The sequence below is a fragment of the Rana temporaria genome, chromosome 6, assembly GCF_905171775.1.
Source record: "Rana temporaria chromosome 6, aRanTem1.1, whole genome shotgun sequence".
Taxonomy (NCBI): domain Eukaryota; kingdom Metazoa; phylum Chordata; class Amphibia; order Anura; family Ranidae; genus Rana; species Rana temporaria.
Window position 1 is genome coordinate 148557767 of NC_053494.1, and position 27444 is coordinate 148585210.

The 27444-nt window shown below is 44.0% G+C and overlaps 1 protein-coding gene across 10 annotated transcripts in view; it reads right to left on the minus strand.

The window, feature by feature from the left end:
- Positions 1–27444, minus strand: part of AGAP1 (ArfGAP with GTPase domain, ankyrin repeat and PH domain 1) — a 579218-nt gene that overhangs the window by 134298 nt on the left and 417476 nt on the right. For all 10 annotated transcript variants that reach the window (XM_040357546.1, XM_040357547.1, XM_040357545.1 and 7 more), the window contains one exon: positions 2495–2599. In XM_040357546.1, coding sequence (XP_040213480.1) covers positions 2495–2599 — 105 coding nt within the window. The remainder of the gene's footprint in view (positions 1–2494; positions 2600–27444) is intronic.

The following is a 27444-nucleotide window of genomic DNA, read 5'->3' on the forward strand; positions in this document are numbered from 1 at the left end:
AACTGTTACACCTACAACTGCAGCCCTGCTAGTGTCAAGGATCCACAGTAAGGTGACATTCAGAGAGGGTGTTTGGAGGGACAAAGTAAATGATTTGGGCTTTGGCGTGACACTTCTGTGGGCTGGTTAATGATTAGGGTTGCACTATACTTACAGTAAATGTAGCAGGCTCCAAAAAGCTTGTACTTCAGTGGCAAGCACCGAGAGGGATTCCCATAAGTAATGTGGAATTTGACATTGCCCTTCTCTACCGGCTACCAATGTAATGGATCTCTCCTCCACTAACCACAATTGTTAAGGGATCACGTTTCTACTGACCACCAATGAAAATGATCTCTTCTTCACTAACCATTAATGTAAGGGACCCTTTCTCCACTGTCCACCAATGTTTACTACTACCATCATTTTGAAGGGGCACTTCTCTATGGACCACCATTGTAAGAGGCCCTTCTTCATTGACCAAAGTAAAAAGGGACATTTCTCACTGACCACCGATGTAAGGGCAGGTTATCTCTACTAACCACCAATGTAAGGAGCACTCAATAAAGAATGGTCCTCCTTACATTGATTTTGATCACTAATAAAAAAGGGACCCTTCTCTACTGAATGAATGAAAGAAAACACAGGACGTCTCACTATATGTCAGCCCCTCCACTGTGTAACCAGGTGCTGGTCCGATTCGTAATCATCAAAATTCAAAAGCAAGGTAAAAGAAGGATGGCCAGGGAAACCCAAAGTTTATTGCACATATTCCATGTCACAAAAACACCACAGTTTCAGGTAACAAGATGACAGGAAACATCAGTTGTTAATGTGTTTCAAGTAGAATGTGCTTAATCAGAATTTCATCCCCACTGTAAGGCCCCTTTGACACTGGGGCAGTATGTGTGGTAGCAGTATAGCGCCGCTATTTATTATTATTACCGCGGTGTCCCGTTGTTTTCAATGTGAAGGAGCGGTAAGCTCCTTCACATTGAAAACAACGGGACACCACGGTAATAACCCTTTTTTGGCCGCTAGCAGGGGTTAATACCACACCGCTAGTGGGCGAATACCGCCGCAATTCCGACGGTATAGTGTCGCTATGATTAAACACTAAGTATAGTGTGAAACGCGTCAGCTCTGCCGGTGTGCTGTGACATGTAGTGCTGTTTTTCTATTTGGATTTACAATAAAGGCAATTTTTATTCGGAGTGCGGCTTTCCAGAAGAATCTGCTCTTTTGTTTTTCAATCTCGTATGCATTGTCTGCACCCGTGGTTCTGGGAGAAGCAATTATTTTGAAGATTTCCACACCTGAGCGGCATCTTTCTCTCTGACTTGCATACACACATTCAAGCAAAAAAACATCTGACCAAAGCGCAGTGACGAACAACACGTACGACGGGACTATAAAGGGGAAGTTCCTTTCAAATGGCGCCACCCTCCGGGCTGCATACTTGATTCTGAGCCTGCGCGTTTGTTTTTCCCTCGGAAAAGCATGCACACGACCATTTTTTGCGACGAGAAAAAAAAACTGACGGGAAACACAACGAGAAAAAAAGAGAGCTGGTTTCAATTTCTTTGCGGGCAGTTTTTTCGTCGAGAGCATACACACGACCGGTTTTCACGACCAATATAAAAAATGGCAGTTTTCTCATCGTGAGAACCGGTCGTGTGTACAAGGCATAAGAGCCTACGTGTGCATGGACACATGCAGGGCATTTAGAGACAGGGGGAAAAAAACGCCAGATGCCCCTAGGAGCAGCTGAAAAAACTTCCAGTGGTTATGAGGCCTAACATGACAGTCTTTTGTAATTTGGTGCAATTTCTTAAACAGTGCTGTTATACTACAGCTATCTATAATGTCATAGCAGTGTAGCAATTATCTGGGTTTGAAGGTGCTTATTCTTCCTGGTAGGTCTGATCATGGGTATACACAAGTTCAAGTGCAATTTGCAGGGATAAGCAAGAGAAATGAATAGATGTTCCCCATCCACACTAAAATGCCTGAATGGAGGAATCCCCCCCCTGGCAGCTATTGGGGCATCTCCCTCGCTGGAAGCAGGAGCTGCGAGAATGCCCAGTGACTTCATCTGACTGGTTGCAATCACTGCTTGGCTGGGAATTTCTAACCTGTTTTTTTTTTTTTTCCAGATCGTTTGTCGAGTTTAGTGGTGCTGATAGGGCCACCCAAAACTCAAATTTCTGCAGATTCAGCAGGAACCAAGTTTGCCAAGCAATGCAAATTGTAAGAGCTAGTTGGTGGCCCCTTTTTGTTTCCTTAGAGGTGGGAACTATTGGGTAAATACACAAAGAGGCTCTAATACTAAAGGTGATTTACACTTTTATCAGAAATTCACATGAAAACGGATACTTACTGCGTGTATTGCAGCAATAAGGAAAACAAAATAAAAAATTCTACAGATATGGGCCATAACCTTGGCTGTGGCAATGGCGCAACAATCCCAAATAGTTGAGTCGTTTGTGTTCAGATGAAGACAGGTAGCACTTACGTGTAAACTAGGGTGATAAGTAAGGACTCCATTGTCTGATAAGGTGACATATTTCTTCTTCCATTCTTTATTTAGGGACTTCCCACTTCTTTTTAGTAACATGCCCTATAAAATAAAATAAATAACATTTAGGAACAAATGGATAAACACAAATTCACATGTCTTTATATTGCAAAGGTTATTTTGTAAAGACATAAATAAATGGGAGTTTATCAATCACATTAGGCATCTCTAGTATATGTCAGGCTATATGTCTAATTTATATCAGGTGGTTGTACATGTTTTTGCTTTTTTCCACCCAGTTCTGCATTTTTCCATGTAAACCTACACATGTACCTCCATGAAGTGGCAAGAGACAAGGTGATGGAATTGGTCATTTTGAATGGCACAGGAAGAAATATATGAACACAACTGAAATCCTATAGCAAATCCAGTCTTATTACATCTGTTTTTAAATATTTTACTTTATGGAAAATTTAAAGATATGTAAAACTAATCACTAAAATTGCTAAAATTTTAAACAGGCTAATGAAATGTCAAACATAATGTTCAATACTTTACATGTGTGGCTTTCATTGAAATAAAATCTAGCTATAATGCCATGAAGGTCTTCGCTCATGCACTACCTGTTACAGGGTAAAAATGCTCAATCTCCCCCAGTTGTGCTCCTCCGTCGTTACCTTGTCATGGGCTTCTGAAGGAGACTAGAAGTGGCCATTTCAGCACACATCACAGAGATGGCCCACTATTGCCCCCCCCCCCCCTCCCCAGAAATGCCAGGCAGCCATCAATGTCCTGCATGCATATAGACAGGAAGTGACTGCAGAGAGGCTCAGGGTTAGCAATACTGAGACACAACAATGAATAAAAAAGAGGCAGAAAGTTTAATTTTACAAAAATCTACTTTAGGAAATCTTTACGAATCTGTTTCACGTGACCTCTGGAAAGTCTTACTCCCTTCATGACCTGGGATTTTTTTTCTATTCAGCACTGTGCTATTTTAACTGGAAATTGCGCGGTCATGCAAAACTGTACGCAAATGAAATTCATATAATTGTTTCACAAAAATAAATCTTTCTTTTGCTGGTATTTGATCTCCACTGGGTTCTTTATTTTTTATTATATAAACGAAAAAATGCAGTACATTAATAATATTATATATATATATATATATATATATATATATATATATATATATATATATATATATATATATATATATATATATATATATATATATATATATATATATATATATACAGTGAGGAAAATAAGTATTTGAACACCCTGCTATTTTGCAAGTTCTCCCACTTGGAAATCATGGAGGGGTCTGAAATTGTTATCGTAGGTGCATGTCCACTGTAAGAGACATAATCAAAAAAAATAATCCAGAAATCACAATGTATGATTTTTTTAACTATTTATTTGTATGATACAGCTGCAAATAAGTATTTGAACACCTGAGGAAATCAATGTTAATATTTGGTACAGTAGCCTTTGTTTGCAATTACAGAGGTCAAACGTTTCTTGTAGTTTTTCACCAGGTTTGCACACACTGGAGGAGGGATTTTGGCCCACTCCTCCACACAGATCTTCTCTAGATCAGTCAGGTTTCTGGGCTGTCGCTGAGAAACACGGAGTTTGAGCTCCCTCCAAAGATTCTCTATTGGGTTTAGGTCTGGAGACTGGCTAGGCCACGCCAGAACCTTGATATGCTTCTTACAGAGCCACTCCTTGGTTATCCTGGCTGAGTGCTTCGGGTCATTGTCATGTTGGAAGACCCAGCCTCGACCCATCTTCAAAGCTCTAACTGAGGGAAGGAGGTTGTTGCCCAAAATCTCGCAATACATTGCCCCGGTCATCCTCTCCTTAATACAGTGCAGTCGCCCTGTCCCATGTGCAGAAAAACACCCCCAAAGCATGATGCTACCACCCCCATGCTTCACAGTAGGGATGGTGTTCTTGGGATGGTACTCATCATTCTTCTTCCTCCAAACACGGTTAGTGGAATTATGACCAAAAAGTTCTATTTTGGTCTCATCTGACCACATGACTTTCTCCCATGACTCCTCTGGATCATCCAAATGGTCATTGGCAAACTTAAGACGGGCCTTGACATGTGCTGGTTTAAGCAGGGGAACCTTCCGTGCCATGCATGATTTCAAACCATGACGTCTTAGTGTATTACCAACAGTAACCTTGGAAACGGTGGTCCCAGCTCTTTTCAGGTCATTGACCAGCTCCTCCCGTGTAGTCCTGGGCTGATTTCTCACCTTTCTTAGGATCATTGAGACCCCACGAGGTGAGATTTTGCATGGAGCCCCAGTCCGAGGGAGATTGACAGTCATGTTTAGCTTCTTCCATTTTCTAATGATTGCTCCAACAGTGGACCTTTTTTCACCAAGCTGCTTGGCAATTTCCCCGTAGCCCTTTCCAGCCTTGTGGAGGTGTACAATTTTGTCTCTAGTGTCTTTGGACAGCTCTTTGGTCTTGGCCATGTTAGTAGTTGGATTCTTACTGATTGTATGGGGTGGACAGGTGTCTTTATGCAGCTAATGACCTCAAACAGGTGCATCTAATTTAGGATAATAAATGGAGTGGAGGTGGACATTTTAAAGGCAGACTAACAGGTCTTTGAGGGTCAGAATTCTAGCTGATAGACAGGTGTTCAAATACTTATTTGCAGCTGTATCATACAAATAAATAGTTAAAAAATCATAAATTGTGATTTCTGTAATTTTTTTTTTTGATTATGTCTCTCACAGTGGACATGCACCTACGATGACAATTTCAGACCCCTCCATTATTTCCAAGTGGGAGAACTTGCAAAATAGCAGGGTGTTTAAATACTTATTTTCCTCACTGTATATATATATATATATATATATATATATATATATATATATATATATATATATTTTTATAATAACTTCCTGTTATAAAACATATTCAATAAAAAAAAAATCTTCTTAAAATTTAGGCCAAATGTATTCTGCTACAGGTCTTTGTTCTAAAAAAAAAATCCCAATAAGTGTATATTAATTAGATTGTGCAAAAGTTATAGCGCCTACAAACTACTGTAAATCACTCAGCTATAGACGCTATACTCTAATAGCTGTGAACAGCGACTTGTGACTGTGATAGGGTGCCGGGCATTCTGGTGCTAACAGACACTGGCATGGAGGGTCACTGACTGACACTTACATCGCTCGTGACACAGCGATCAGTGATAAAACTGTACACCGACACTAGACTAATGACACTGACTGGGAAGGGATTAACATCTAGGGGCCTTAAAGGGGATAACTGTGTCCCTAAAAATATGTAATGTGTGTAAATTGTGATTCTTTTACTTTCTGACCTGGCTGTTCCTTCTCTATGCAGTTACCTATACAGAGTTCTGTGCTTTTGTAAACACAGAACTGTGTGTGAGATTGGACACAGCCCATCAGCAGGTTTCACCTGAAATCATTGCATGACATTTGGTGTCAAACTTGTGCTGGGTTGGCAAGGTGCATGCGCATGCGCGCCCTAAACTCGGAAGGCGGCCTGTCATGTACATATATGTGACTTGGCCTGTACCTGACACCCCCTTGCAGTATATTTGCTGTGAGCGGTAGGCAGGTGGTTAAAGTGCTAATTAAACTAAAAAAATTTTTTTTTATATATGGCATTTTTACCAATTCTTGCACGTGGTGGCTGTATCTGTTTTCTTTATAGGCTATTTTTCCCCCCTTTATTTTTAACTAATCTAGCAACACACTTGCTGGCTTAGGTTGTCTCCACTCCACTGGAGGAGCAAAGGAGACACCTTTGGACAACTGCATTGTCAATATAGGGAGAGGGTAGTGTAAGATGCACTAGTAGATTTGGGTGGATTTTACATAAGTGACTAACAAATAAAAGCCAAACTCAAGCTAACCCCTAAAAAGGAATTTATTTACAGCAACATTTTTGTTTGACTATTGTGATAAAGGTTTTACATAAATGAATAAAAGCATCCCACTTTTAAGCCCCCCTGTCAACATTAAATGGTTTGTCTCTATACATCAGACTTTATGAACCGGTGAAAATAGAGGAAAGAAAGGCTAAAAAAAATAAAACAAATGCAGCTACTAGGAAGGATTGGTAAGCCGTACCATATTACACTTTTGTACTTATGTGCCGTTTTCAAACAGTGACAGCTAGTACAGGGAACTTCTCCCCATACTGCTGCCCCCCGGGGAGGAAAATGTAACACGTTCCCAAAGGTGAAGTTATCCTTTAAAGGGGAACCATATCCAAAAAAGGAAAACAGTGCCGCCATATGGATAGATTATCGCGAGGCCTCAGTAGGTTTAAACAGCAACGCAAATTCATTTAATAAAAAAAACACAAGGGACAAAAATACATTTTTAACTCAACTTACATGTTAAAAATTTATAAGGCAAAACTAACTGCATTGTTTGTAACCCAAGCATAAAATGGGGAAAAAAAGCGTACTGTAATAATGATTAGATGGAAAATAAACTGTTTTGATGATGGTAATAACACAGATAATTTTAAACCATACACTGAACTGTATAAAATAATAATGTAATACCATAAAGTGTAACTCCAGGAGATACAGTGGAACCTTGGATTACGAGCATAATCCGTACGAGGAGAATGCTCGTAATCCAAAGTACTCGAATATCAAAGCGAGTTTACCCTTTGAATTCAATGGAGATGAAAATAATTTATTCTGCACTGACTATAATGGCATGCAATACCGCATGCAACCAGAGGCGGGCGCTAGACAGCCTTGGAAACGGCCCGAGGACACTTCGGCTGACCTCGGCAAACCTCAAAAAGACTCAGTTGTGTCTTATTGCAAACTCCAAGCGGGATTTCATTGCACTAAGGAAAGGCTTCTGTCTAGTCATGCTGCCATAAAGCCCAGATCAGTGAAGGCTTGCGCCGTCCGTACAAAACGTCAATCACGTCAGGTCATCATATATTTACATAAAACACGCCCCCCTTTCCACATTTAAATTACGCGCGCTTACGCCGGCCCCATTTACGCTACGCCGCCGCAACTTACGGAGCAAGTGCTTTGTGAATACAGCACTTGCTCCTGTAAGTTACGGCGGCTTAGCGTAAATACGATACGCTGCGCCGCCGTATCATTGTGCGCCCCTACCTGAATATACCCCTATAACTTTTGCCCAAACCAATCAATATACACTTATTGCGATTTTTTTACCAAAAATATGTAGAAGAATACATATAGGCCTAAATTGATAAAAAAAATAAAAAAAAATTATAGCAGAAAGTAATTTTTTTTCCGAAATTGTCAGTCTTTTTTATTTTATAGCGCAAAAAAAAAAAAAAAAAATCGCCGAGGTGAGCAAATACCACCAAAAGAAAGCTCTATTTGTGGGTAAAAAAGGACGTCAATTTTGTTTGGGTAGAAAGTTGCACAACCGCGCAATTGTCAGTTAAAGGCGATACAGTGTCGCATCACAAAAAATGGCCTGGTCATTAAGGGGGTAAATCCTTCCGGGGCTGAAGTGGTTAAGTTACATTAATGCACAGTTCCCTGAAAATTATACCCTCACAAGGGTGTAAAGTGCTTAACCAATGGCAGATAAAACTTTACAAGTCATATGTGCACAGAAGTGCAGACAATGGCGCTTCTGTGTGCTTCCCTGTGTGAAGTCAGGCAATTGATATAGAAGGGAGATGTTCCCCTCCAGGCTGTCACAACAGAGCGCTCACACTTCTGCATGGGAACACAGCTCAATAGCAATTATTTACCGGCAAAGATTTATTGATCCAACTCTGCCTGCAGAATGAAAGGTTAGTGGGGTTGAGACTAACCAGAGGCAGAGAGGCACTGGCAATATTAGAGACAGAGGAGAGAGGCATGAGCCAAAAACTGCCAGGCCAGAACATGTCAATCCCCATTACCTGTTAGGAGAACATTTTAAAGGGACTGTGCACCCAAAGTGATACTTTCATATTGGCAGAGCCTGGCGGTGGGCAAAGTCAGTCTCTTGGTTTTTTATTACCACATAAGATCTTGACCTCATTTTCCAACTCCACATATGGGTTTTGGGTGTTTTTACGGACCTGCTTATGTTCCAGTTCCCATCACTGCAGTTTCCATAACAAAGACAAATAAGAAAGCCAACAGGGAAATTGGCAACTATATAAATCAGTGGTTCTCAACCTTCTAGTGCCGTGACCCGATGATAAAATTTCCCAAGTTGTTGGGACCCCGAACAGTAAAATTATTTTCGTAGCGTGGGTTGTCAGCACGCAAGGCAAGAAAAGTAATTTGCGCCCTTAACCCACAGACATTTAGCGCTCCCTGAGTCCTTTTAATGGCAACTATAATCGCAGGTAGTATCACTCACTAAGTCTCCAGCTTCACTGTGTTTCCGACTTTGTGGTGTATCGTAGCAGTGACACCTATGCTGAAATCAGGAGATAGGGTCTCCTCCAGCCCCTCCCATTTCACATTCCTCACCAGTCAGCTGACCTCTAGTCTTTTCCCCCCAGCCATGCCGTGAGCTGAATAGGCACCTGCGAAAAGGCTAAGTGGGCGGCTGCGGGCTCCAGGGATAGCCCTGCTGGGTGGCTCCAAAAAGGCTGGGAGAGTGATGCGGGCTTCAGGAACAGCCCAGGATTTGGTGACCCCTGGCAAATCATCATTTGACCCCCAAGGGGGTCCCGACCCCCAGGTTGAGAACCACTGATATAAATGAAAATATCTGATACAGGACACCAAGCCCACAGATCTCACCAACTTATCCCGAGAGAGAGAGACAGAGACAGAGACAGAGAATAAGTATCAGTAATGGACCACCTTAGGGAATGTTTGTTGGTAAAACGAAGGTGCGATGCAAATTTCTTTAATGCCATTACCGCTGGAAGAAGACAGTGAATATCGCTAGCGACTATAGCAACCGCTAGCGATTATCACAAGAGAATCCAGCAGGCTGGTTGTACCCAAGTTGACTAATCAACTTGGTACATTAAGCCTGCCCATAATGCAGTTTGATCTGTGGCCGGATTAGCACGAACTGGCCAAGGATTTGAACCGTGAATGGCCGGCCTAAGCAAACCAACTTACATAGTTCACAATGTGGCCCAGAAGGCATAAATCCATAGACTGTGGATTCGTAAAAAAAGTCTCTTTTGTTCTTTCAGAATATATTTAAAAAAAAAATGCAGTTCCAATCTCAAAAGATACCAATCTGGCAGCATACCAGGCTGGCATCACTCTTCAGAGGTCGATCAAGAGAAAAGCCTATGTGAAATATGAAGCAGTCCTATCTAAGGGCCAGTTCACACCAGACGCAGTTCTGTTCAGTTCCATGTGCTTTTTTTCCATGTATTCCAATGGCTCTATTTCACTGACTGCATGGTGCCAACTAGAGCCATTGGAATACATGGAAAACACTGTGCATGCATTTTTAGTGCAGAAAAAATGCACACGAAACGGTACGGAACTGCGTCTGATGTGAACTGGCCCTTAATGACATCCCATTGAGTTAAGGCTCCCGATTGTTCTGCAGGTTCACCAGACAGGGATTTGTTTTTAGTAAAGGCCCCCTGTGAATGAATATTATAACTGGTATATATTAAAAATGATATGGAGCACAGATATACTTTTACTGCAAATTACATTTTGAACCATTTGTTATTGGTGCTTTTTGTTAACTAAACTGGTGGATTGATCATGCATACGTTGTTAAATATTTAGCTTGCGAATACAGTGAAGTGTCACCAGTCGGCATACATAATATTGTGTAACAGCAGTGCAAGAAGCAGTTCTGGGAAGTGACAGGGTTGTATCTCATTGCTAGATAAGAAATGCAAATGTTTTTTGGGTGGACTAAAAAAATTCAAATAAAATATTTAAAAAAAAAGGCAGTTTTCTGGTTGGTTCCATACATCGCTGGATATTACTATTCTTTGATTACGTTATAATTACGAAGCTTGGTTTACCCAATAAAGATGTAGAAAAGGTGATTTGCAGGGTGCAGTAACCCAAACCAGACAGATTTCAGAGAAGTTGCAACAATGAAGGATAATTGCTAACTGTTTGCTATGATTTACTGTATTTTGCTCTTCAGATTATTACACACATTTAGTAGAATCTAAAATTAGGTTAAAGTGACACTAAACACTGGCCTAAAACCTATTCAAGTATGTATTCTTAAAGGAGTTGTAAAGGAATTTTTTTTTGCTGAAATGAATGTTTACAGGGTATAGAGACATAATAGTTAACGGATTCCATTTAAAAATGAGTACAAATAGATAAAAATCAATCATATAATGTACCTGTAGTTTCAGTTTCGTTTATGCATCTAGTTTCATGCTTCTGTGAAGTACAGAGACACAAAGCCAATACAGGGCAGTGACGGTTTGTAAAACGAAAGTGATAGGTTCTGAGGGGTTTAAGACACATAGGGCCAGATTCCCAGAAGAGATACGACGGCGTATCTCCTGATACGCCATCGTATCTCTGTGTTCCGGCCGTCCTAACTATGCGTCTGATTCCTAGAATCAGTTACGCATAGATAGCCAGAAGATCCGACATGTGTAATTGAATTACACTGTCGGATCTTAAGGATGCAATTCTAGGCCGGCCGCTAGGTGGTGAGGCCATTGCGGTCGGCATAGAATATGCAAATGACTAGTTACGGCGATTCCCGAACGTCCGCGCTGCCCGTCGATCTAACTTTACGTCGTTTCCGTCGAGTTACGCCGCGTAAAATTAGGGCTGAGCCCTAGTTGTTCTAAGCCATGTTAAGTATGGCCGTCGTTCCCGCGTTGAAATTAAAAAAAAAACAACGTTGTTTGCGCAAGTCGTCCGTGAATGGCGCTGGACGCCATTTACGTTAACGTCTAAACAAATGACGTCCGTGCAACGTCATTTAGCGCAATGCACGTCGGGTAATTTACCCGACGGAGCATGCGCAGTACGTTTGGCACGGGAAACGCACCAAATTTAAATGGTGCCCGCCCCATTTGAATTGGGCGGGCTTGCGCCGAGCGCATTTACGTTACACCGCCGCAAGTTTACAGGTAAGAGTTTTGAGGATTAGGCACTTACGCTGTAAACCTGCGGCGGTGTAACGTAAATCAGATACGTTACGCTGCCGTGGAGCAACGTAAATTGCATCTGAATCTGGCCCATAGTAATCACACCTCCTTGATTAGTGCCACAGAGAGAAAGCTCCCATGACTTTTTTCATCAGGAAACAGACTGTTCAGAACAGAGAAGGATTACAGCAACATCATAGCAAAAACGAACAATGAGGACATGAAACCAGGACTGCAGTAAGGTAAAGGAAGCTATTTAGCTAAAAAAAAAAAAAAAATCCTTAAGTGACCCTTTAACTCAAAACACAACCTTCAGTTGCTCTCGGCCTCCTCTAAATGCCTTCTTTTTTAATTCCTGATAGAGAGAGGCTCACTTCTTTTCTCCATGGTCCCACTATATTTAGGAATGTAGATTATGGGACTTGTAGTGCACATAGGCACAACTAATGTGTACTGCTTGTTCCAAGCAAACTGAAGTGGAAAAGTTAAAGTTCAGGGGCTCACGGAAGATATTCAAAGGAGGTAGAAAAATACAGTATGAAACAATTTAATGAAAAATAGATTACAGGACCTTTAACTAGTGGACAATATGAAGGACAGGATATTGTTTAGTATCACTTCAATATGCTTCTAGCCAAATGTAACCTATCACGTTTGTGCCTGTATGACTGTGTTGAAGAGAAAATACAGGTCAAGGTCAGGAATACATGTGAATGATTGAAAGCGCTCTGTAAAATGTTGTGGTATAGGTTGGCTCTATATAAATTAGGTCCAGACATGTAAAACCTGAAACCATTGCCAGTGTTTCCTACTTTTGAGGCTTGGATTAGTAGAACATTAGGCCTATGGCACACTACTGATCCTGTGGTGGGCAGCAACTCAAAGGATTCCTAACGCGGGCAAAGAAAGCACTCGCCAGTTTCTAGTGTCACTCCTTTGCTAGCTAAAAAGCTGCAAAACCTTCCTTGCCAGCTGGGAAGCGATGCTTTGATTTTTCATCTGGTAAGAGTGACACCAAAAAAAACTGGCATTTCTAGTGATCCTGCTGCTGGCGAGTTGTCACTAGTGACAGGATTCCTAGCATAACTCTTAGTCCGTGCTCACATCGGCGCAATTTGACAGGATAAAATGTCAAATCGCAGCCTATTGCTGGGAATAGGAGCATCCCAATCGGCGGACTTTGCGGCGACTTTCAATTTTGCGGCACTGCACAGATTTCCAAAAGTAGTTCCTGCATTACTTTTGGTGACTTCAGGGGCAATTTCAATAGACATCTGTGCATGAACCCGCACAGATGTTTTTCATGTCACCCCTGAATTCGGACTGAAATGCGGCTTTGAAATCGCGCAAGTTCAGTTGAACGCACACGATTTCAAAGCCGTGTTCAGTGTGAACGAGGGCCAAGGCTGGGTTTACATATATGCGGGTCCAGTTTTGGTGTAGAGTCCAGTGCAGCCTCCGTTCAGTGGTTCAGGTGCGAGTTAGACACTGAAATCGCACCTTAACCGGACTGAAAGATACACAGGAGGCTTTTAAAAATTTGCACAGCAACCCGCCCACATGTGTGAACCGGCTCCATTGAAAGCCGCTCTGGTTCACATGTTATGCGAATCGGATGTGGTTTCAAATGCATCCGATTTGCATATATGTGAACTGGGTCTTAGCCCTCATTCACAGTCGGCCGATTTCACATGTCAAATCGCATGCCAAATCTGAGCCTATTGCCAGCAACGGCACCGTCTGAATCGGTGCAACTCTGACTTTGCGGCGCCGCACTGATTCCCAAAAGTAGTTCCTGCATTACTTTTGGTGTTTTTTGGTGTGATTTGAATAGACATCTGTACATGAACCCGCACAGATGTCTTACACCAGACTGTCCTCCAATCCGGCTGGTCAGAGGGGAACAGATCCCCTTCTGTTTTTCTTCTTTTTTTGACGGATCGGATCAGATTGGAGGTAGGCGGTTGTAAACGATCACAAGTCTGTTTACATTCACAGCTCCAAAGAGGAGAGGGATGGTTCTATTGGGAATGCGTGAAAAACAGACAGGCAGACCTGATCAGATCTCTTTTGTGAAAGGGGCCTAAAGCTGGCCAAACACTGTTCGATTTTTCATCAGAAGCCGGCCCAAAGTTTAAGATGGTGGGTGCATCCAATTACATGCAGTCGCTGTTTGGGTATTCTGCCATAAAAGGAGCAAAGAAAAAAAACGATTTCATCTACCATATTCACTCCTGTACAGCAATCCCATTGGACCTGGATCACCTGTTGCAAGAAACTGCAACATATCGAAAACGTTTCTTTTTACGACAGTAGTTAACATTACTGCAAACCAGAGCAGTAAGTCCTGCTGCATTTCCCGATCACCAATATGTGTTTTAGGCCCATAAGATGGAAGGGTAGAATGTTAAAATGCATCCGCAAAATGGATAAAATGGATTTCTTTTATTTAAAAGAAAGGAAGAACATTAAAGTGTAGAACAGTGCGCAGAAACATTGAAAAGCGCAAATCAAAAACAGTACAGCGCACATTTTCAAGCACGGAAGTCTGAATAGAGCTGTATGTCAAAAACATGCACTTCAAATATCAGGTTAAAGTATTGGAATTACAGGAGATTTTTAAAGGATTTCTCCCAAGATGTACCCTGCTAAAATGTAAGGCCCAGATTCTCAAAGGGCTTACGACGGCGCAACGCCATTTGCGCCGTCGTAAGTCCTAATCTGGGCCGTCGTATCTATGCGACTGATTCTTAGAATCAGTTACGCATAGATATCCATTAGATCTGACAGGCGTAAGGCTCTTACGCTGTCAGATCTTAGATGCAATTTTTTTTCCCGCCGCTAGGTGTCGCCGACGTCGTTTTCGCCGTCGTCTATGCAAATTAGCTATTTACGCGAATTCCCGAACATACGCGCGGTCGACGCAGTGAATTTACGATGTTTCCGTAAGCGTAAACTTGCCCCTGCTATATGAGGGGTAAGTTTACGATGGTCCGTCGTATGCCATGTTAAAGCGGTAGTTCACCCCCCCCCGACACATTTTACCATCGAGACAGGCATTGTAGCGCGAGCTACAGTATGCCTGTCCCGATTTTTTTAACCCCGTACTCACCTTGTAGTCGTCCATCGTAGATTTCGGCTCCCGCGGGGAATGGGCGTGCCGATGGAGAGGGAGGATGATTGACGGCCGGCCCTGGCACGTCACTCTCCCCGAAGACAGCCGAAGTAGGTCTCGGCTCTTCACGGCGCCTGCGCACAGGCTATGCGCACGCGTCGTGAAGACCAATCCTATTTCGGCTATTTCCGGAGAAGCGTGACGCGCCAGAGCCGGCCGTCAATCATCCTCCGTCTCCATAGGCACGCCCATTCCCCGGTATCTTCGATGGACGACTACAAGGTGAGTATGGGGCTAAAAAAAACGGGACAGGCATACTGTAGCTCGCGCTACAATGCCTGATTTTAAGGTAAAAGAAAAAAAAAAAAATTTCCCGTCGATAGGGTGAACCCCCGCTTTAAGCATGGCGTCGGTCAGCGTCGTCTTTTTCCGTCATTTACGTCCTTTTCCTAACTCGTTCGCGAATAGGACTTCACGTCAATGATGCTCATGTCGGCGTCATTGACGTTTTCCGTCGTGAGCTGGAGCATGCGCACTGGGCTATTTTTACGCCCGGCGCATGCGCAGTTATATCGGCACGGGGGCGTGCTTAATTTAAATACAAGCCGCCCCCTTTGAATTACGCGGCCTTACGCCGGGCCATTTACACTACGCCGCCGCAAATTACGGAGCAAGTGCTTGGAGAATACGGCACTTGCTCCAGTAATTTGCGGCGGCGTAGTGTAAATGGCTTACGCTACGCCGCCGCGGATTCTACGAGAATCTGGCCCTAAAAGTTTTTTTTTCCTATGTGCACATTATGCGAAAAGCTCTATTGCATTCTTTTAGAGGTTGTATACTGAAAAAGTTGCCTTACTTTTGTTTCATAGATACCCTCCATGTGTGAGTTACAACATGAAAAAACTGCCCTTTACAAGGGATCCATTTGGCTGTTGAATTTAAATTAAAATCTAGAAGCGCATAAAAAAAAAAGAAGATCTAAAGCAAAAACAAAAAACACAGTGTGTTCAGGTGACAGACAAAGACAAATGAAAGGAAAGATTGATGGAAATATGGATGCGTCAGTGAAGATTATGAACTTGCAGCCATTACTGAAGAGGTTAATTTACGCCCTATTGCAAACAAGGTGGCTATACGTGAAACCTGCCCATGGCGTGGCGCCCCAGTTGCACTGTAGCAGCTAATCAGAGTGCCCTAATCACACCCCCTCCACCTTCAGTTGGAAATATTTATGTCCGTGTGTAGGAAGGGGGTGCCGCACACTCTAATAGAGCCATCAGTGGCTCCCACAAGCCCATGCTGGGTGCAGAAAGGAAACTTGTTATTGTCGATGCCCTATTTGCTAAACCTGGGAAACAAAAAAAAAAACAATAAAAGAATGTTGGTGGCGGGGTCACATCACCCCAGTGACCCCTCTGTCATTACCAACATCTCACCGCTGGGAGGACATCACACAGGAGCCGGCTTCAAAGAGCCCAGCACAGGAGCACAGCTAATGACAAGCAAATCCAACTCAAATGCTACTAATTGGCTAAACCGCTCACCTCTCCAGAGCTCAGCAGTAATTTACAATAATAAAGAGAGGGGGATAGAGACAGGAGAATCTCACTGCCCTGTGACTGCATCCCTTCCACATACACACACAATGCACATTTTAATAATGATAGATACATTCCAATTTGGGCTGGCTGCGGAAATAGAAACACAGAGGAGGGAAGAGGTGAGCGGAGAGAGCGGAAAAAAAGAAGAAAAGGAAAGGAGAATGGGCAAAGGTGGAAGATGGCTTCTTTTTTTATTTGGAAACTGATTCATATGACATCCTGCGGCATCCGAGTCAGAACTTGTGCAACCAGTGCCACCTGACACCCAATAAAGCAAGTGCTGCTTTCATATGCAATCCAAAGGTCTAAATGGTAGTAGAAACCAGCACATTTTGAAGAAAGTTTCAGTAATGAAGTTTGACTGAAGATCTGGCTGCTTTGCTTAGGAAAACAGAAGGCGGCAAATACTCGAGGCCCAACCGCGACCCCAATGCTCCCACGCACAGCATGATATGAACATTTTTGGCACAGTTATGTGACAATTTCACAAACTAATGGGTACAAGTGATTGCCTCAGACAACCTAAGGTGCCCAGCATTGGAAATCAACAATAAAGAAAGGCCATCGGGCAGTTGGGAAAGAACTTGATTGGGGTTATTATGGCTAAACAACCAAATTAGCATGATGGTTAAAACAAGCTTCTTCCAAGCACAGGACCACAAAAAAAACTATCGGAACCCCAAAACAAAAGACCATTTTGATGAAAATACAGGGGGTTGCCGATTTAAGAATGCCCAACTTATGAACCGGGTGCTGCGGGGACCCTCTGCCGTTCTGTGCAGACCATCTGCTGTTTTGCGCATGCGTGGCCAGACGGAGCCTGGGAAAATGTCGGAAATGTCTGTAATTGGCCATGCATGCACAGAACGGCATTCAACGGGAACATCGGAAAACATCGGAAATGTCCGTAATTAGGGTTGTCCCGATACCACTTTTTTACAAGTACCGATACTTTTTTTCAAGTACTCGCCGATACCGAATACCGATACTTTTTTTTAAATGTGTCCCCAAATGCAGCCATGTCCCCCCACAGATGCAGCCATGTCCCCCCCATATCCAGCCATGTCCCCCCCATATGCAGCCATGTCCCCCCCATATCCAGCCATGTCCCCCCCATATCCAGCCATGTCCCCCCCCATATCCAGCCATGTCCCCTCCCATATGCAGCCATGTCTCCCCCATATCCAGCCATGTCCCCCCCATATCCAGCCATGTCCCCCCCATATCCAGCCATGTCCCCCCCATATCCAGCCATGTCCCCCCCATATCCAGCCATGTCCCCCCCATATGCAGCCATGTCCCCCCCCATATGCAGCCATGTCCCCCCATATCCAGCCATGTCCCCCCATATCCAGCCACGTCCCCCCCATATATGCAGCCATGTCCCCCCCATAGCCAGCCATGTCCCCCCCATATATGCAGCCATGTCCCCCCCATATCCAGCCATGTCCCCCCTTACCTACATGCTTCCGCATCCCCGCTGCCGCCGCCGCTTGGTTAATACGGGCGGCGAACATTACAGCTTTCATTTGAAAGTATCGGTATCGGGACAACCCTATCCGTAATTGTCGTTCTGCGCGGCCGACTTACAAACATTTCCGGATTACAAACATGAGGAAAGTCCCCAACAGGTTCGTAACCCGGGGACCCCCTGTATAAAAGTGGAGTCTAATGCCCCATGCACACGAGACGCTGCTAAACTCGAGTTCAGAGGCATTTGGGCATTTTTTTCAACTGCCCCTGAACACATTTAATGTTATCCTATGTGTCCATGCACACGATCATGTTTTTCGGCGTTTCAAAGCAGTTGGGTTTAGGGCCGTTTTTCCAAACCCAAAATTTTGGGTTCAGAAGCCTTCAGCTTTTGCGTTTTAGACGCAAATCGCGGAAAAACGCTGCTAAACGCGGCAAAACGCAGCACAAATAGTTTGATTCTGAGCTTGGGGAGGGTCTACAGTGTTTTGGGGATAAACGCTGACAGCCGCAAATCGCGGTAAAACGCCGCAAATCGCGGCAAAACGCTGCGCAATTCGCGGCAAAAACTGGCGTTTTAAATGCCGGTTTTTGCCTTTGAAAAGCTGAGATTAGAGGCGTTTGTAATAGCGTCTCGTGTGCATGGGGCCTAAATCTTCTTATTAGAAATAAGCATAACGAACATAATACAATCCAGGTAGGAATTGGACAGTACCATTGTTAATTTCCTCAAAAATAATTTTGTTATCTAAATAAATATTATTTTAGTCAACTAATATAAAAAAACAATTCAGATGACTACACTACGACAACATTTTTTAGAAAAAAAGACTATGAATAAAACAAAATCAAAATTTGACGCAGAAATGAAATAACAGCCAAAGCTCATTTGGCTGTACTTCTCTTGTGGAACAAAGGAGCGTAGTTCATTCTGCACTCCGGCAACGCGTTTTCAGCAGACAGTGGGCTGAAGCCGGCTGAAGTCACGGAGCCGCTCCCAGGCTCAGGCAAGATTGCGACAATATAGTCGGGATCCACCCACATGCCTGGACCAGCAGCCTGCTGAGCCTCTCAGCGAGGCCCGCCCCTCCATAGCCAAGTGCTACAGTGAGCGAAGGGGGGAGGGGCAAAGGGTGGTGACGGACAGTTACCAGTTCACTGCTTAGGGAGCCCTGAGAGCCAAGCAATCAGTGGTGTTTGATTTCTCGGTTCTGAGTGTTAAAACCGACAGGGGATAGATAAAGATTCGGACCGATGCTGCATCCACTTAGCTAAGGATAAATAAATAAATAAAATTTCCATACATCTCTTTTAACACTGGTTTTATATCACAATGGCTAAATGTGTGTCTGTAGTGCATGTTCATACCATAAATAATAACATGGTATTACATTTTTACTCCAGGAGTATAATGAGTTTGAAATTTCTAGAGAAATGCTTAAAGTGTTACTAAAACCAGCACCCTGCATTCACTATATCTGGTCTCCCACAGTATACAGAACATGAAAACGCAATTATTTTAGTAAATATAAACTGCTAAATACCTTTTCTCATCAGCAATTAGAGCAGTCCTGTGACTTCGATCATTGCCCAGCCAAGTACTGGGTAAAGCTTGTAGGAGGAGTTTTCTGACTGACCTATGAGACTGAAAGACCCCTGACCCTCTGTTTGGACAGTGCCGATTGGCCCTGTTCATGCACTCTCCCAAGAAAAAAAAAACTCTTTCTAGCAATACACACGAAACTGAGCATGTGTAGCCTGACTCCATAGACTGTTCACAGGGCATTATTAGGAGTCAGTGGAAGGAGGAGGATCAGAGAAGACAGGATCAGACAGCCTTTTTACACAATGCGGAAGATTAACCCCTTAGGTTCCAAAGGGAGTATAACAAGCATGCTTTACTGCAGGGGTGCCCAACCTTTTGAAGATCAAGGGCCACTTAAGCAACTTGGTAACCAGTCGGGGGCCACAATGAGCATAGCGGGTGGATGACAGGTCACGGCTACTCTATAGGCCCTCTGATCCGCCCAGATGAAAAGGGACGAACTCCCTTCTGTTTTTCGGATTGGAGGTAGGTGGGCATAAACGGACATCTGGCGCTCTATAGAGGTGAATTGAGGGCCCGATTTGGTCGGGCTGATCGTGTGAAAAGGGCTTAAGACTGCTTTCACACTGATGTTCTGTGGTTTACCCACACCCCGGGTGCAGGATAGTGCACCTGTGTCTATCCTAGCTGAACTTTGCCATAGACTCCGCCTGTGTAAAAGCTGGCGCTGCAGAGGAAGCATCGGCTTATGGGGCTCTGCTCCGCAGCCGCTTTCTTCCTCTACCACCAGATTCATTCACCACACTGATGCTGTGGTATGGTGGGTCAGCAACCTGTGATCTGGGCTTGCCAACCCACCATTCCAGAGCAGGAGGTCGCGGGCCACATCAGAGGGCTCCGCGGGTCACTGGTTGGCCACCCCTGCTTTACTGCATATACAGACTGATTTTATGGTTGTGGGTTTAGCAACACTTTAAATAATGCATTACAATTTAACTAAACCCATTCAATTTATTTGCCTAAAATACGACAAACTAAAACCATTCAGATGACTAAAATTAAAATGGCATTTTAGTCAAAAAAAGACCGACTAAAACTACATCGAAATTTTACATCAAAATGAACACTGCACAGTGCACAGAAAAAGAGCACATAGTCAGCACCGATACACCTGACGGTTATATCCTACACTTCTGGGCATTTAGATCTTCCTGTTCTAACAGCTAGGACAGCATTTTCACTTGTCTAGATCCTAATCTGGACGGCTGCATATTGTTATACCTTTATTCTCCGAATAATGCAATAATGAACAGTTAAAGCCCCAGCAGAAGGTGAAATCGGAACCTTGGGGAGGTCATTACCACCCACCCGTGTCCACAATCATTCCAACCTGGGGTCCATTATCACAATGCTTCATCACCTGCCCCTCCTGCTGTCCCCTTCTTATCTCTCCCAAGGCCAACAATTAAAAGAGCCATTTTCTCCCAGCTTGAGACCCACGGGCCCGCTGAAGCAATCCCTGCATTACAACTGTGTGTCATTGTGTGCAGCACTCTACCAATATATAACTTCAACAGAGCGGCACAGGCCGTGAATGGCGTGGAGTCCCGGTCTGTCACACTGTGCTCACGATAGAACCGGAAATTTTGGCTTTAAAACAAAGTTGGGGAGATTTACTAAAACTGAATTTACTGGGGGAGATTTTACTAAAACAGAATCTGGGGCAGCTGTGCATGGTAGCCAATCGGCCTCCAACTTCAGCTTGTTCAATTAAACTTTGACAAATCCCGGCAGCTGATTGGTTTCTATGCAAGGCTGCACCAGATTTTGGACACTCCAGTTTTAGTAAATCTCCCCCAATGTATATAATCTAAAATCTCACAAAAAATGTACATGTCATTTGTAAAAGCTTTGGATTTGTGGCTTTAATTTAAATAATATCTGGTAATTTCTTTGTTCACACACCTCCTGTTATAGGATGACAATGCTCCGATTGTCTCCCAACTGCACTTCTATATTGTCAGCCTGTCATACAAGCATCCGATGGACACAAGTGACTCTGAACACATATTATACCCGGAAACACGAGCAGCCATCACCAGAATGATAGGGTATATACAGGAAGTGTCTGAAATAAGGTTGCAAATAATAAGCAGCACTGAGATGCAACAAAGGATAAAAAAGTAAAAACATTTTAATAATAAAAAAATAAATGTTCACAAACTAATGGTTTGTTCACATCAGAACATGGTACGGGATATCAGCATTCTGTGCGTTTCTGACAGGGCATTTAAAAGGCACTGGGTATGTGATTTCCTGCGGGTGTCAACGTATTTCTAATGACACTGCAAACGCAGTGCATTTGCCTTCACTGGATTGCAGGGTACAGCAGTACCATGCGATCCAATGCAGTGTGTTTATGAAAAGGGGCACATGCACTCTGTTTGGTAATTTCAGCCTATTCAAATGAACTAGACCGCAGGGATATGCAATTAGCGGACCTCCAGCTGTTGCAAAACTACAAGTACCATCATGCCTCTGCCTCTGGATGTCATGCTTGCGGCTGTCAGAGTCTTGCTATGCCTCATGGGACTTGTAGTTCTGCAACAGCTGGAGGTCCGCTAATTACATATCCCTGAACTAGAGTTTGTTTTTTCTTGGGAGGGTGCATGTGACCAGCACCGGGCCAATCAGCACTATCCAAACAGAGGGTCAGGGGTCATACAGCCTTATAGGACAGTCAGAAGAGAATGAATACTCCTCCTACAAAGTTTAACCAGTGCTGGGCCAGACACTGATAGAAGGCACAAGACTACTATCTACTGCTGACGAGAAAAGGTATTTAGCAGTTTATATTTACCAAGATAATTGCATTTTCATGGTCTGTGTACTGTGGGAGACCAGATATAGTGAATGCAGGTTCTGGGTTTAGCGGTTCAGCCCAAGTTCACACTGCTGCGGGTTAGTAATCGTGCGAGTTTAGCTGAACTTGCACGATTTCAAACCAGCAATGCAGTGCGACTTTGGGGGCGATTTGACAGACATCCGTGCGAGTTCATGCACAGATGTCTATTCAAATCACCCCTGAAGTCGCCAAAAGTAGTACAGCAACTACTTTGGGAATCGGTGCGGCGCCACACCAATTCGAATGGTGCCATTGCTGGCAATAGCCGCCAATTTGGCATGCGATTTGACATGTCAAATTGCATGCCAAATCGGCCCAATATGAATGTGGGCTTAGTAACACCAAGTTAATTTTACTGGTCCCAAACAGAAGTAAAACAATTAATTTTGTTTATCCAACTGTTCCTCTTCATTTCTTGCAGCAAAATCTCAAATGACCCACTTCTACCATTTACACATAGAAGTCAGAGAAGCACAATCTGAACAGGTATGTGACTTCCAATAGTTATAGGAGGCCATTTTTGAACACAGGAAACACTTAAAGTGGTTGTTCAGCAACTTCTATAAAATGCTAGAATCCCCTCTGTCTTATACCAATAAGTTCCCCTGTGTCCATGTTATATAATAAATATGCTTATCTGTACCAATAACACAGCATCTTCCTGCGCTCAGGTGCCTCCTCTCTCCTCTCCCCGGCTGACAGTTCCAGTGGGTGGGACCGAGCACTGTCGCTGATGTCAGCCGGGGAGGAGACAGGAGAGAGCGAGACAATGAGTCATGTGAGCGCAGGAAGATGCTGTGTTATTGGTACAGATAAGCATATTTAATATATAACACAGACACATTGGAACTTACCGTTATAATACAGTGGGAATGGGAGCTTTTAATGTTAAATATGAAAGCAACAGGAGTGGAGGGGGCGGGCGCTGACATGAGCAGACAGACATGGAGGAAGGGGAGGAAGAGGATGGAGGAGAGGACACAGGAGACAGAGCTGCGGATGAGAGGCAAGTAAATTGACCACGGTGTCAGGGCTCAGCAGCCATGATAAACTGTGGTCAGTTTACAGGGGGGAGGGGGGGGAATATAGCCAGGCAGGATCAGCCAGTTTTTTTTAGGTGTTACAGGGGGTCAAATTACACAGCACAAGCACTGTGCTGTATAACATGCTTTACGGCAGGGATCTTCAAACTACGGCCCTCCAGCTGTTGCGGAACTACACATCCCATGAGGCATTGCAAGACTCTGACATTCACTGACATGACTAGGCATGATGGGAATTGTAGTTCCTGAACAACTGGAGGGCCATAGTTTGAGAACCCCTGCTTTACGGAGACAGGATCTGTTTTTTTTTGGGGGGGGGGGGGGGGTTAACAAATAATTTAACTTGGTGAAAAAATTAAGTCAACATGCAGTCCTCTGACAGACCAGAGAAATGGTGGTCCCTGTATACTGCTGCCTATTGTGAGATGTCCTGAAATACACTATATGAGCATGTTAGGTGAAATAGGGCATGATTAACATTAATAAAGGTTTGTTTAGGTTAGGGCTTGCGTAGATGAGTATTATTGTTAAATGCTGCTTTTCTTTGCGGATAATCAGGAGCATGCTTTTGAAAGCAAGATGCATCAATTGGATGTGTATCAACTGCTTTGCCTGCAATGCAAACACATCTTAAAATGATTGTAAACCCTCACCTTGTAAAACAACTTGTTCAGTTTAAAACAGAAATGCAAAGCAAAACATTGTGTATAGATCTAAACCCCTATCCCCCCCCCCCTCAAAAAAAAAAAAAAAAAAACGAATAAACACGCTTTTCTTATTTTTAAGTGATTCACATTGCTTCTGTTCTCAGTTGAATAAAGGCTGGGGGAGGAGAAACAACAGAACACTGAACTTCCCAGTGAAAGGCTGTGGGGGGGGGGGGGGGGGTGTCAGGACAAGTCTGATCACTGGAAGAGAAGCACACTGAGTTCCCAGCACAGCTAGAGAACTGACCACAGTGTGGTGTTCTGCTTAGTGTGGTCAGTTTTTAACAGGAAAGCAGGAAGACTGGCAGGAACAACAGGAATTCCACACAATAGCAATTCAAAGATCACAGGATACTTTTATATCTATATATATATGTGTGTATATATATGTATGTATGTGTGTATATATATATATATATATATATATATATATATATATATAGTACAGGATACAGCAGACATATATATCAGGAATATGCAATGTTGGGTTTACATATTCATTAACAGAACCTCCTGTCTCCAAAAACACAACACAAAGCAAAGCAGGTAAAAAACTGCCTCAGAACTGTCAGGCAATGCACCAATGAAGTAAGTGGCAATCTGCTAACCTGCATTATTTTCTTCAATAATTTGTATTCAGTTTTATCACATAAGTAAAGAGAAATAAGGAGTGAGACAACTCCAATGTAACAATGTGTTAGCTGAGACAGACATGCATTTCAACCACCAAACACAGGAAAATGGTGTACGTTTATTTGAGCAGATGCCATTCACGACTATAATCATCACACATCCCAACAACTAGAAAGCACATAAATGAATTGGAGAGGCAGCCTAGGTACACCAAGCTCAGAAAAAAATGTCATCAGTCGTGATGCGATTACCGTATATAATATGAATGTGAACCAAAAGGTGATTGTGGGGAAAAAAAGACCTCCTGGTGCCTGATTAACCATGTTCATACTAGACATGCGCAGAACGGAAAATCTGTTTGGTTTTGGATAGATTTGTTATGTTACTAATTTGGTTTCATTTCAGAATAAGGGCCCTTTCACACGGGCGGATCAGTAATGATCGGCTCCGTGTGTCCGCAAAAGCTCAGCGGGGATCCTCCGTAAAATCCCCGCTGAGCTGGCAGGGCGGTCCCCGCACACTGTGCAGGGACCGCCCTGTCTTTCCTCCGCTCTCCCCTATGGGGGGATCGGATGAACACGGACCGTATGTCCGTGTTTATCCGATCCGGCAGACGGAAGAAAAATAGGATTTTCTTTCGTCCGCAAATGCGGATCTTTGCGGAGGCGGACAATTACGGGTGTCAGCGGATGGTCATTCGCTGACACCCGTAATCACATAGGGACCCTTGTATGTCCCGTTTTCATCCGCAATGGACGGATGAAAATGCGGACATACGGTCCGTACGTGTGAAAGGGCCCTTAGTTTAGATACATTTTGTTTACGTTAAATTTAGTTTTGTTTATAAATCTTCGAATAAATTCCAAATTTTCTAAATGACTCAAACTCCGATCAGTCGAAAAACAATCAACCAATTAAAATTCTGTGTGAAGAATAGTTGATTATTAAAGTGATTGTAAAGGTCTGTTTAAAAAAAAATAACAAACACGGTATGTTATACTTACCTGCTCTTTGCAAGGGTTTTGCACAGAGTGACCTCAATACTAATTTCCTGACGCATTCATGGCAGCACACACTGGGTTGTGACTCCGCCCCCACAACCTGACAGGATTGGTTAGCTATAAATTCGAAGGGGAGACACCCGGCATCATTCTCTTCTCTTTTTTTATCCTCACCTGCAGGACATGGACGTACAGCTTGTCTCCTACCGCTATCGCCCCAGCAGGTTCAGCCTCTCCTGTTTGGAAGTCCCCCTTGTACAGTCTCTAATAGAGCTTCTATAGGGGGAACCCCGCTCTGGTGGTCTCAGGGGTTAAATCCCGGCTATCCCTGGCTTATATACAAGCTTTAAATAAGCTTAGACTGGCAGTGTGGCTCATGCTATCTCTCCCTTTTTCCTGCTGAGTATTATGCTCGTTTTTTTATGTTCACATGGCTCCCTGATTGTTCCTTCACACATTTCCCTTCTGTATTAATTTAAAACAGTACCTCAGCAGCAGGCTCTCTGAGCCCTGTAGTGCCTCGCAGCCGCCGCGTTCCCCAGACGTACTGCGCATGCGCGCAGCAGAGTGATGACGCCGGAGGTCTCCCTCGCCCTCATCCAAGATGGCGCCGGGGCGCGCGGGACGCTACTGCGCATGCGCGATTGCGTCATCAACGCCGCGACGGCGGCGCCAGATTCAAAAAGGCTGAAAAATTCCTTTTTTTCCCCAAGGCTGCTGCTTTGCCCAAATTTCACCGGATTTTCTCCCAGGGTATGTAGGTGCCTTTTCCTTTCTAGGGTTTACCTTGCACTTGCACTTTTCCACTGTTAAACACCTGTTGCTTCCTTTCAGCTATCCGCAATCTGCTGCTTCCTTGTATGTCTTATGGAGCCCACTGCCCTCGCAGACCACATTCAGCAAACAAGGTATGGAGACCGTCATACTATTAGGTAAGTAGAGAAGAGACAAAAAAGAGAGCCGGCCGCTAATCACTGCCTTTTTTATTGCAGTCCCATCAGGCCTAGAGACGCAAGCCCACGGCGCAGGGAGAGGTCCAGGCATGCATCAAGCAGGAGATCCCGCAGGAGTCGGTCAAGATCTTCCTCCCGCTACCATCGCTCAAGGCATAGCCGATCACGCCGCAGCCGCTCCCGTCACAGCCGGTCTCATCGCAGACGGTCTCCCTCATCTCACCGCGAGCATTATCATACCCGTCCTGCAGCAAACGCTTGCTGGGTGTGCGGTGCTACTGCTTTGCCAGGAAAGCTAGCATGTCAGACTTGCTTTAAAGAAGCAACCAGAGAAAAGGAGACGAGCGCCAGGATGACTACAGATTTCTCCTCGCAACAGCTCGTGGGGGAGTCAGCGCAGGAATCAATGTGGACCTCAGTTCCTTTTGTCTGTGAGGAGCCCACTCCGGGCACTTCATCCGCCTCCGGCCCATATGCCCAACTGATAGAGGCTCATTCCGATCATGAAGATCGAGAACTTGTGTCCGGATTTGACTTCTGTCTAGTCGAACCTTTTGCCCGCTCGGTCAAGGCGACAATAGGTTGGGAAGAACCCGTGACGGAACCACTAAAGGTTGGGAAATATTTCCCCGAGTTAAGGAGGGACCCCGAACTGTTTCCCTTCATCGAAGAATTGGAAGACCTCATTAAGGAGGAGTGGGAAAAGCCGGACAAGCGTCCCGGTCTGTCCAACAAACTCTCTAAACTGTACCCTCTGAGAGACTCTAAAGTCGCTTCCCTCATTAACGCTCCCGTGGTGGATGCTTCTCTTATGCGACTCGCCAGGCATGTCACTCTGCCAATAGAGGACGCAGTATCATTCCGGGATGTTCTCGACCGTAAGATCGACCTAGAA